We start from the raw sequence: 12,645 nt of genomic DNA, 5'->3' as shown, positions 1-12,645 counted from the left end.
TCGTCAGCCGTCACGACGGCAGGACAAGCGCCCTGCGCCAAAAAAATCTCGTTTTCTAGCACTACATGGTACTACTGCCAATGCCAAAGCCGCGAAGCTGGCCCGGTAGCAGTAGATGATAGAATACCAAGAGAACCGGTAACGCATTTGCAGCAGGTGATTGGATCAGATCAGCCTTGACCCAATCATCATGCCAGTACTAATGACATCTGCGTGTAATAAGTCAATGCATGTTAGTACTACTAGTATGTGGCTTGAATGGCCGGGGCTTGGATTCAGGGGGTGTTTGTTTTCAGGGATTTTTTTGTGTAGGACTAGAAAAAGTCCCCCTTAGAGACTTTTTTACTTTTTTATCAGGGGGAGACTTTTTAGAGACTAAACTAGGCATTTGAGACTAAATGAAGAAGACTCTCAAAGAGAGTCTTTTTGAGACTTTTCCAACAATGCCCCTCCATGCACCCATTGGTCCGCCATCCCATGGTGTTGTGTGATTGTTATTTTTCTATATATTAGGGGCAACATGGTCATTTAATAATCTCTAGAAAGGGACTAGGGACTTTTTAGTCTCTGAAAACAAACAGAAAGAGACTTTTTAGGCATTAGGGACTTTTTAATTGGGACTAGAAAAAGTCTTAGGACAAGAGAACCAAACACCACCTTACTTACGGGAGGGGTGGTGGCCCTGCTATTTAAGGATGATGAGGTATAATGGCCTTCTCCATCCCGTCTTCCCGTGCGCTCCTTTGATTTCCTTGGCGTCTCTCCTCTCTCTCTCACGTGTTTATTTTGGCAACCTACGTGCTACTACTACTGCAATTCCAGGAGAAGAGTGAAAACGGCAGGAGACGAAGAGGGGAAGGCAAAAACAGCCCACGCATTTATTTTTATATAGGTGCACCTCGGATTACTACTTAACTAGCGGAGTAGTTGGACTGAACTTGTAGCAGAGCGGCTTCTCTCCTCTTCTCTTTTCTTCTACCCATGAGCCTTACGGTTTCATCCTTCTTCCTTTCCTTGTGCATTGCTGGGCGACGATGATGAGCAGGTTGTTTATTACCACTACTGTTTTCTTCATCTTGTTGTTGTGGTGGATTCTGAATCTTCTTCTTTCTTCCTCTTCCACTTCTCGTGCGGTTTCTGAATCTTGTAATCGAGTTTTTTTTAATATTTTGTCTGGTGAATTACCGTGTCGTTCATATTGCTACTCCTTTCTGCCGGAAGTTCGTGTCCTCGAGCTGTAGATCACCAGCAAAAAAGTTGGAATCTCTCGTGCCGTGTGGTTCTTGTCTCGACTCTTCTTTTCGGAACTGAATGTGTCGTCGTTTCCGTTCCAGGTGATGAAATCCTGTGAGCTGCTGGTAGATCGGGTCTGATCGCAACTACAATGTGGAACTGCTCTGCGCCGTCCTCTCTCTTGCTGCCCTTCAGCGACGACTACGGTACATTTCTGTCCCCCCTGCCACGCAACTCTCTACGATGATCCCTCTGAAATCATGTTCTGATTTCAATTGCAGTGAAATGTGAGTCCTCTAATTCGGCGCCCGGATCCGCGGGTTTTGACGGAATGTAAGTTGTCAAACCATTTGGTCTCGATGTCACTAGTTTCCCACGTCAAGTGTCTCAAGGAGTTGTCCCTTCCCCGTGAGCAGAAGCAGGCTCGCCGCCGACTACGGCCATCTCTGCCACCACATGTCGTCGCTTCAGAGCCTTCCGGCGCCGGCTCTCTTCGCCACGCGCAGCTCCGAGAGCTATTTCGGTACGTCCTTATTTACTTCGTGTACATACAGTTGGGGTTTTCTCTTTGCTCACTTGTTTCTGATCTGATCTCACTGCTCGCCGATGAACCTAGGAATGGGAGACGGTTCTGCCTACGGCGGCGATGGCAGGCCTGCTGCGTTCATGCACTTCGGCTACGCCCAGACCCAGCCACCTACTGCTGCTACCGTACTGCTCTTTACTCTATTGTTATCATTGCCATCTTCTAATCCCGTGATCGATCGATCTGAAGATACAAAAACCGAAGGTGATGTGGTGTTTACGTCTGTTGGGGTGTTTGTTTTTCTGTCAGCATCCTGTGAGATGGACGGCAGCAGGCGGCGAGAGCGAGACGATGGTCTGTGACGGAAGCAGCTTCAGTGGCTCCAAGAGGCGCAAGACAACGACGACGGACAGCCGGCTGCAGGGCAGCAGCGCAAAGCCAAGAAATACTACAGCAGCTGCCAAGGTGACGTCGCGTTTGCCTTCTCCCTTTTTTTATCTGCTGGATTCATAACAGGGCCGTGTGTCTATCAGATAGTAGTACACTCGAAGTGACACTAGCTTGATCATCTGCACGGAACAAAACGATTTTGACAAAGCAGTTGCATCCATGCAGGCGCCGTGCAAGAGGAGCCAGAAGCTGGGGGACAAGATCACCGCGCTGCAGCAGCTGGTCTCCCCCTACGGCAAGGTAAAACAAATGTGCATGCTACAGTTTTCTTGGCTCGCTCTCCATGAAGTGGCCTGAACTGAAGCCGCTCCTGAACACGATCGATCCATGCACATGTTGCAGACGGACACCGCGTCGGTTCTCCACGAGGCCGCCGCCTGCATCAGGAACCTTCACGACCAAATCCAGGTGACTGCGCGCGCTAGACCCGCATCGTCAACCGGCGCCTGAGTGTCTCGTCATTTCTGCATGTCACACGCAGTGTCTCACCGGTGCATTTTTCCTGTCTCTTGCCGCAGATCCTGGCCGCGCCCTACCCTGGAGAGAGCGGATCCTCCTCGCCGCCGTCGTCGTCGCGGGATGCCGGAGAAGAGCCCGCGACGGGCCTGCGCCGGCGTGGCCTCTGCGTGGCCCCGCTGTCGCCGGCCGTCGTGAGCCTCGTGTCCGGCGCCGCGCGTGAGAGTGACCACGGCCGCGCGCACGCCGACGTGGGGGGTGCTTGGTTCGCTGCCCTGTAGCTCAACTGAAGAAGGTTACGTTGGTTAGAGTCTATATGTAGATGAGCGGTACGGGACACGACCAGATAATCGTCCCCGCGTCCTTCTATGACAAATTTGCAATGCTAGCTAGCTACGTACTAGAAGCCTAGAATAACTTCACTGGCAAAAAGAGTATTATTAAGCTCCTACGGATATATATCTAGCTTCATCGATAAATACAGGCTCTAGTTTTATTCTCATGATTATATTATATACGAGTACCATGCAAACCTGGACTTCTTTATGTTATTTGGCAGTCTAGTAACGCTATCTGTTAATCTCTTCCGCTTAGTTCCTCAAAAATAAATATTAACTTCTTCCATTAGTGAGTGACGCAAGGTCTAAGGAATTTGCAATTGGGTTTGACCCCCTTTTTTCTATTTATTATTTATTTGTTTTAAAGTCAAGAACTCTTTTCACCTTTTCCATTTGTTTGCTTGAAATGTCGTGCAAATCTTGATTGTAGGTTGTTTTATTGCACACGCACCGTGTTGCGTCGTCCGTCTGGTGTCTACTTTTCGGCTTGCTCGCGTGTGAATCTTCTATTCAGGGCCGGTCCTGAGATTTTGGGGGCCCGGGGCAAAACTACAATCCGAGGCCTTTCGGCGCCCTTAATATAAATGCCTAATTAATAACCATCATATATACATATAATTTCTATCAAAGAACTAATTAAGAGTGTCCAAAATGATTGTGCATATCAAATATGTATTACATATTACCTTCAAAATTTTCTTCTAACGTTCTGAGATGCAAAATCACTAACGATAGTATCAATGTCAATTTTATCAACATCTCGATGCATAAAGTTGCCAAGCCATTTAACCTCTCTTGCGACATTGTAGATCTCAAGTAGTTCTTCAACAATTTCAACTTCGAAAAACTTCTTTCAGCTGATGCCACAGTAAGAGGCATAGTAAAGAAAATTCGATATGCAATAGCAATATTTGGATAACAATCTGCTTCCCTTGCAAACTCAAATCTCCATAGCAGACATTGTTCTATCGGGCAAAGTTGACTGCATAACAATTAACTCAGAAATCAGATCATTTAAATCAACATCAGATGAACCACCTGAAGAGAAAGCACTTGCAAATTTTGTACAACTGTCTTTAAGTTCAGAACGGTCCAATGACTTCAAGGCCGTTGAACTTATTAAAAATCCAAATATATTTTTGAATGACTCAAGTTCGTCAAATCTAATTTTCAGTGAAGTGGCCGCCTTATCAACCATAATCAAAAAATAATTGACTTTAAAATCCTTCTGAGCTTCCAATATCGCTTCATCATTGTCATCTTCATCAAATTGTTTCTTCCTAGAAACATGACGCTTTACTGGAAATGATGGCTCTACACCCATTTCAGCTGTGATTTCTTTGGCAATGATCACACTAGAATCAAACCCTTCCTCTCTATAAGTGTCAAAATAAGTCCTCATACCATCTATTTGCTTTAAGGCAGTCTCAATGCACATGGATGGTGATTGCAGCTTCCTGCTTACTGAATCTACAGCAAATAGAATGTCATGCCAAATGACCATGCCAAGTATGAACTCATAGCTGCCAAGCACATCAAACAAATTTTTTGCATCACTCCTATCCTTGGGTTTGGTACCACTATCTTCACTTAACTCAAGTAAAGCTGATCTTATGTTAGGAGCTTGAAATCTAATTGCTTTAACACTTTTGATACGACTCTCCCAACGAGTATTGCTCAACGATTTCACAGTCAAATCTGTCACATGGCTAACAAAAACTTTCCATCTTTTCGTAGAACCACTGAATAATACATATATTCGTTGCACAATTCCAAAGAAAGAAACAGCTCTACCACAAGATTTAGCCATATCACAAAGGGTAAGATTAAGACTGTGGCAAGCACATCACATATACAAAGCTCTTGGATTTACCTCAAGCAACCGACTTTGCACCCCCTTGTATTTTCCTTTCATGCTGGATCCATTGTCATAACCTTGGCCCCTAATATCATCAATATTAAGATAGAAGGACTTCATAAAATCAACCAATACCTTGAAAATTCCCAAACCAGATGTGTCCCCCACTACCAAAAAAGCAAGGAAGTACTCCACAATTTGTATTTTTCCATCATATATATGAACACATCGAACCAACAAACTCATTTGTTCTTGATGACTCACATCCGGGGTACAATCTAGGATAACAGAGAAATATTTGGCCACTTTGACAATCTTGAGAATAGAATTTGTAATGTCACTAGCCATAAGAGAAATCAACTCGTTTTGAATTTTATGGCTAAGATAATGGTGATGGATCTCTTTAGCTTGAATACGCCTAAGATGATATTGCATTACCAAATCAAACTCTGCAACCATCTCCACACAAGCTAAAAAATTTCCATTACAATCATCATAAAGTTGCTCACTGGATCCTCTAAAAGCCAAATTGTGCTTACCAAGAAATTTCACAATGGCAACAATTCTTAACAAAACTTGCCTTATGCGTTCTTTCTCCTTTGTGATTTGTTGCTATAAATCTTTGTCAATTGTTTCATGCTTGCTCAGTCTAACTCTCAATTCATTCCACGAGTTCATATTGGTAATATGGTCGACACTAGCTTCGTGCTCTTTTAGTCTCTCATTAATATGGCTCCAATCACAAAACCCATCATTCCCCATTGCACTCTTGCATTTATCAGAACTGAAAAGCTTACAGCAAAAACAAAACACTTTCTTTGTGTGTTTTAAAAACACTAACCATTTTCTATCACGCACCTCTCCATTGCTCATCTTTCTTGAGTAATGGCTATACGAAAAATGTCTTAAATTTTCATCCAAAGTATATTTAGTGTTTTCTTCTTCCCTTTTAGGCCCCTTTTCCACTAATATGTCCCTCGCTTTGTTATCAAGATTACCCCAATTGCTTGGATCATAAATATCCACACTAACTGGTTCCTCATCAACACTAGTATATTCTACCGCAGATGAATTAAATATGGGCTCATGATCACTCACATTGGTATCATCCATGTTGACGTCGGCATTGCCTTCTGTAGGCGTATCACCATCATCTTCTGATTTGCCATTAGTTCGGTCACCCGCAAGAACTATCGCCAACTCGTCTGGATTTCTTGGCGTGCTCGTATCGCTCTTATAATATTTAAAAAGAGATCCGCTCAATGCGTCTTTCTCCTCATCTGCCTCCTCCTTCTTCTTTCTTTTATGACTTCCAGATGGATACTTTCTACCCGTACTCGACATGACCCTACGGAAAGTGAAAGGAACAATTCACTTTAAAATTAACGCAAAGCTAATTAAAATATTACATTAAGTACAGAAGATCATCTAATATAATAAGAATCTGCTAGGGCATGGTATAGTACCTTCTCTCTGTAATCTAATGTGGCAATGTGGGCGCAATGATTCGAGCGGCCTAAAAACGATTCCCTGTTAATCTGTCCGATCGATCGAGAAATTGGGAATAGGATTAGAAAGAACAGAAATAGGACGAAGATCATGCGAGGGAAGAGGGCGCGACCAAACATACCTGCTGCAGTCGCAGCCGAGGTCGAACTCGAAGAGATCCTGCTGCTGCAGTCGTCGCGTACTCGGCTACTCGCGTGAGTCGCGTCGTTTGTTCGTGAGGAACAACGGAATAGGAAAAGGGCAGGGAACGATCGATCCTAATTCCTAAGTTACAGGAAATCAACCCAACGATTCCTTTCCTCTCCGATCTCTTCTGGCCACGTACGTGCAAACATGGGCCAGGCCCAACAGTGTAGTGGTTTTACTTTCCTAGGCTAGCACGCGAGGCTGAGGCGCGGAGTGAGGCGGTGAGAGATTTTTTTCATCAAAGACCTGTACGTATACCTGGGAAGGCCCTCCTGACTTTTGGGGGCCCGGGGCGGCCGCCCCGTTCGCCCCCCCGGACTGGCCCTACTTCTATTGGGCCGTTTTCGCGGCGCGATACGGGGTTCCATTTCAGATTGGTTTTGCTAATTCGCGTCTAGATGAGAGTTAACAATGTCCCATCTAATTCATATATTGTTATATATATGTGCTTTCGAGTTGTGCTTGTTGTCGTTGTGACGTTTTTTTTATATTCATCCCTCGTGAAGCAATAGGCACAATAAGACTTTTTTAGTGAGTGTTTTTATGTTTTATGTATTAGGTTATTTTGTGGGTTGTAGCTTTTTATGGAGGGTCATGTGTCTTTTTTTATTTTATTTTTTCTTTATTTTGGTTCGACTGTGTATCTAGAGGAGAGTGTAGCTAGTTTTTTCCTTTCGAATTTGCTAGATGGATTTAGTGATATTTCATCTAAGTCTGTAACTGTACGATTTGTTTGATTTAATGTTCGCACAAACTCAATCTCATGCCAGCTCGTGACATTTTGAGAAAACATTTTCTCCTTTTAAACTTCTTTCAAACTAAGAAAAGAAACGGCTACATTAGATGTAGCTAAGATACAGGATGATACAACTTATTGAGATAACTAATCTCTGGCTTAAAGTTATAACAAGACTAAACCAGAAATATTCTGAAATATTTTTGTTATAAAATTAAGCAAAGAAACTACTACATTAGATGTAGTGTATGTAACAAAATGCAAAGGTCAGGAAGATTATTGAATTTACTGAGTATTTCGTCTTAAAAGAAGATAAAACCAACACACTACGAGAAATCAGTGATGCTGCCCAGCTAAGATAAGTATTACTCAAACCATTTAAATCCAATGTGAAGTCCATTTGCAAGGAACAAGTTTTGTACTTGGAAAAACCTTCAGAAGGTGTATAAATGGATCTTCTATTATTCATGGATAAATGATACTGAAAGAAAAGTATTACAAAAGAGTTTTGTAGGAATGGAAGACTTGATCTTATCAAATCTTCTTGTTAGTAGCAATACTAAAAGTATTAATGGATTACAAAGGTGTATTGATATATAACTTATGAGTAACAAAACTATTTGAAAGAGATTTCAAACAGGATGCATATAAGATATAAATAAAAGGTCTTGTTGGGAATACCAGAATGATATAAGTATTTCAAGGTCATGTGTATGATTTTAAATAAAGTACCAAGTAGCTGGAAATTTGACAAAGTAATTGGCGAATTTGAAGTTTACCAAGAAGCGTGTGGATACAAGAAATTTAGTGGGAGCTCTATGAAATTTCTGATCTTACATCTGAATGACATATCACTTGATCCAAATTAATATAAAGTATATTAGCACAAAATATTAAAATTATGTTTTTGAAAGGACTTAGATTTATTGAATGAAAATCTATATATAGATAGATTGAAACATCTGATTATGCTAAGACCTGTACTGTGACAAAGTTTTAAAGAAGTTTAAAAGATGAAAATGTTTTCTCAAAATGTCACTTAGCATAACATTATGCAGAAATCAATAGTTGATGAGCATGTGTGAATGAATAGAATTCAATTTACTTCAGAGATTGAATTCATCATATATGCTATCAAATGTACAAAGCCATATGGTTCTTATGAATGAATCATTAAGAGTAAATACCATGGTGACTCTAGAGAGGTTCGCTAGGTTAATTACTTAAAGATTAAGTTCCTCAATTGGATGACGTTTTTTGCTTCTTGTCCTTGGAGGAGATGAAGATATTGTTGTAAAGAGTTACACAAAGTATTTGTTGTAAAGGTTACACAAGGCAACTTCATGACTGATATGAATTAACTATCAGGCTATAACTTGAAATAGTTTCAAGAAAAACAGACATAATTGTGGATCTTATAAATGGTAGAGATTGAGGCTTGAGAAGTCCTCAATAGAACATAACCTGGATTAATAAAAGGTTACTGATAGATAATGATGTACTTTGGCGGTATGGAACTATAGCAATTGGACTATATGGAGATGTAGTGTTACTATAGAATGGACTATATGGAGATATAGTGCTACCATTAATGTAACAAAAGAACCTCACAATAAAATTAGATATTACCGAAACAAATAACATTGGGATTTGAGAAATATCAGATCCAGTGACGAATACTCTACCACTAGCAAAGCATCAGCAACACAAGATAGCCATGTGTGTTAGAAAAACATGCAACTAGATTATTGACTCTAGTGCAAGTGGGAGACTGTTGGAACTATGCCCTAGAGGCAATAATATTTGTATTATTATATTTCCATGTTCATAATTATAGAGTTTATATTCTATGCTATAACTGCCATGATCCTCGAATATGTGATTTAGTGGAAAACTCATATGCACATATGGAATACGGTTAAATAAAAAGTTCGCAGTCTTGCCTCTAGGGCTAGCTCAAGTGTTGTTGGTGACCATGTTTACTGGATCTTAGGATATCTTTAAGTGTAATGATAGTCCTAAAACAACACTGGGATTATGATGTTGGAAGAACGATCATGTTTAATCGACTTAATCTTGTCTGTTATGAATTGAGTTAATACTGTATGTAAACAATTCTAATAACACAGAGTGTTAACATGTGAATTTACTCCTTAGACCATGAGAGTATCATAGTCACTTCTTACCATACGGTGGACTTTGGGGTTGCTCATACGTCACCTGTAACACAGTGATCATAACGATAACTTACGGGTTCATCAGAAAGTTGTACAAGGAGCTAGATAGCTCGAGAGTGGGATTTGCTCCTCTGACGATGGAGAGATATTCTTGGGGCCCTCTCGGTGTGACGACATCAATCATTGTTTGGCCAGACACATGTGACTTAGTCATGGGGATGCCAGAACACAATAACAAAAAAGAAGAACAAAACCAGTAACGAGGATTTCGCTATAGTGAGCATGGTGACGACTCGGGAGGATGCGAATGCATCCCAGGTTTTGTGAAGTATCGTCAAGCAAAGGGAACATCACAATATAATCAAAGGTTCACTCGAATATCATTTGTGTGCTCATAGGATCGATATGGACGTCCACGGCCCCGCTGTCGGTCATTGAACGAACGGTTTCGTTCATGTCTATGAGTTACAGAACCTACAGGGTCACAAGCTTAAGGAAATCACGATTTGCTAAGTGTTAGTAGGACGGGAGTCATGATAGTATATTTGTGGAATTATTTCATGAATATTCGGAATTGTTCCAAGAGGATCCGAAAGCGTTTCAGGGTCAACGAAAGGGTTTCGGTGAATATCGGGGTAGTACCGGGTGTTACAGGTAAATTATATGTAGGTGAAAAATGTTTTCAGAGATGTTTATATATATATATAATTTCTAAAAGTATTTATAACATTTTATTTAATTTAAATATCAATGTGTCTCAAAAGGCCAAGAGGTGGAAGGCAACTTGGGCCACAAAGGCCCAAGTGGAGGTGGCGCCCACTTTCCTTGTGGGGGAGGGTGGCGAATGCTACTTAGGGAGCGAGTCCAACTACTCCCCTAGGCCGATGCACCAAGGGGGACTCGTTCCCCCTTCGTGGTTGCCCTCTTTCTCCCCTCCAACTTATATATACTAGGGGATTTTGTCCTTTGAGGCAACACAAGTTTTGGCGCCTCCTCCAGTTCTTCTAGTTCTAGTTGGTCCTAGTTGACTAATTAGAGCTAGGATAATCCTTTTGTCCTCATAATTAGAAGTCTTGTGTGGTTCTAATCTCCCCCCTCTAATTCTCCTGCGATGATTAGCTCTAAACAGCGAAGCGCTGCCGGATCATGAAGGTTGCATGCTTTCAACCAAGTAGAGAGGTCGTGCTTTCGGTGTTCGCTTCGAGGGACCGCTCGTGAGTGGTTCGCGGGATCGTTCATCGACGGTTAGAGGGACTCCAAGTACGATCTACACCAACACGTTCTTCTTCAACTGCAACTCAGTGACGGTAACGATCGTGATCCCAACCCGTTATGCATCTACATATTGATCTTGGGTGATCGTAGGTGTGATTTTTTTGTTTTATACTATGTTTCCCAACACACAACTAGGCTCGCACTTTGTTATTTTCCCAGTTGCAAGTCCACCCTCAACTCGCAGATGGTATCGTAGATTTGTGCATTTGTCCCAGGTGCATGTCCGTCCCTGACTCGCAACTAGGCCTGCGGTTTTGTTTCATCCCAGTTGCAAGTTACAAATCCACCCTTGACTCGCATATGGACTCATAGTTTTGTGGTTGTCCCAGTTGCAATTCCACCCTTGACTCGCAACTGCGCCCAAAGTTTTGTTGTATACCAGTTGCATGTCCACCATCAAGTCGCAACCCGTATCATAATTTTGTGTAGTGTCCTATTTTCCAGTCCACCTTCAACTTGCAACTTGTATCGTAGTTTTATGTAGTTGTCCCAGTTGCAAGTTCACCCTCCAACTCGCAACTGGATTGTGGTTTGTTTTCATCCTAGTTGCTAGTGTTGGGAAACGTTGCATGGAAAACAAAAAAATTCTATGCACATGCAAGATCTATCAAGGAGATGCATAGCAACGAGAGGGGGAGAGTGTGTCTATGTACCCTCGTAGACCGTAAGAGGAAGCGTTTCACAACGCGGTTGATGTAGTCGAACTTTCTTCGCGATCCAACCGAACGTACGGCACCTCCGTGTTCAGCACATGTTCAGCTCGATGACGTCCTCCGCCTTCTTGATCCATCAAGACGATAAGGTAGTGGATGAGTTTCAGTAGCACGACAGCGTGGTGACGGTGATGGTGAAGCTATCCCCGCAGGGTTTATGTGATGGTTGTTTACTATGTTGTTTGCTTCTTTCCGGGTTGCTTCTCTTGTTAGCTTTGGTTTCGTTCCGGAGTTGCAAGGATCCGTTCGACTACGTCCGTTTGTCTTCTTCATGGACTCGCTCTTCTTCCTTGCGAGATCTCAGGCAAGATGACCATACCCTCGAAATCACTTCTATCTTTTCTTGCTAGTTGTTCGCTCTATCGTTATGCCACGCTACCTACCACTTGTTATATTATGCCTCCCATATTGCCATGTCAAGCCTCTAGCCCATCTTCCTAGCAAACCATTGTTTGGCTATGTTACCGCTTTTGCTCAGCCCCTCTTATAGCGTTGCTAGTTGCAGGTGAAGTTGAAGTTTTGTTCCATGTTGGAACATGGATATGTTGGGATATCACAATATCTCTTATTTTAATTAACTCAACTATATACTTGGTAAAGGATGGAAGGCTCGGCCTTATGCCTGGTGTTTTGTTCCACTCTTGCCGCCCTAGTTTCCGTCATACCGGTGTTATGTTCCTTGATTTTGCATTCCTTACGCGGTTGGGTGTTATGGGAACCTCTTGATAGTTTGCTTTGAATAAAACTCCTCCAGCAAGGCCCAACCTTGGTTTTACATTTTCCTACCTAAGCCTTTTTCCCTTGGGTTCTGCAGACTCAAGGGTCATCTTGTTTTACCATTGTCGAAATGTCTTGTAACCGGGATTTCGAGACTAATAGGGTCTTCTCGGGAGAAGGAATATCCTTCGTTGACCGTGAGAGCTTGTGATGGGCTAAGTTGGGACACCCTTACAGGGTATAAACTTTCGAAAGCCGTGCCCGCGGTTATGTGGCAGATGGGAATTTGTTAATGTTCGGTTGTAGAGAACTTGACACTTGACTTAATTAAAATGCATCAACCGCGTGTGTAGCCGTGATGGTCTCTTTCCGGCGGAGTCTGGGAAGTGAACACGGTTCTTGTGTTATGCTTGAACGTAAGTAGTTTCAGGATCACCTCTTGATCACTTCTAGTTCACAACTGCGCTTTGC

The 12,645-nt window shown here is 42.3% G+C and overlaps 1 protein-coding gene across 1 annotated transcript; it reads left to right on the top strand.

Annotated features, from left to right (window-relative positions):
• The first annotated feature begins 635 nt into the window (after positions 1–635).
• On the top strand, positions 636–3,216 carry LOC125530706 (transcription factor bHLH123-like). Its single transcript, XM_048695104.1, has 9 exons — positions 636–1,045; positions 1,335–1,439; positions 1,515–1,566; positions 1,650–1,756; positions 1,850–1,944; positions 2,069–2,224; positions 2,375–2,449; positions 2,552–2,617; positions 2,728–3,216. The coding sequence occupies exons 2-9, from the start codon at positions 1,385–1,387 to the stop codon at positions 2,944–2,946; spliced, it is 825 nt and encodes a 274-aa protein (XP_048551061.1). The 5' UTR covers positions 636–1,045; positions 1,335–1,384; the 3' UTR covers positions 2,947–3,216.
• Positions 3,217–12,645: the final 9,429 nt, after the last annotated feature.

This window comes from Triticum urartu, unplaced genomic scaffold, assembly GCF_003073215.2.
Source record: "Triticum urartu cultivar G1812 unplaced genomic scaffold, Tu2.1 TuUngrouped_contig_6502, whole genome shotgun sequence".
Classification (NCBI taxonomy): domain Eukaryota; kingdom Viridiplantae; phylum Streptophyta; class Magnoliopsida; order Poales; family Poaceae; genus Triticum; species Triticum urartu.
The sequence above is the reverse complement of the archived record's forward strand: the minus strand, read 5'-3'. Positions and strand labels throughout refer to the sequence as shown.

Bases quoted from the DNA above. Each gene is read 5' to 3' on its own strand.
- LOC125530706 (XM_048695104.1), top strand. From the start codon at position 1,385: ATGTGGAACTGCTCTGCGCCGTCCTCTCTCTTGCTGCCCTTCAGCGAC. The intron at 1,440-1,514 runs GTACATTTCTGT...TTTCAATTGCAG, and splicing joins GCCCTTCAGCGACGACTACG to TGAAATGTGAGTCCTCTAAT. The intron at 1,567-1,649 runs GTAAGTTGTCAA...CCCCGTGAGCAG, and splicing joins TCCGCGGGTTTTGACGGAAT to AAGCAGGCTCGCCGCCGACT.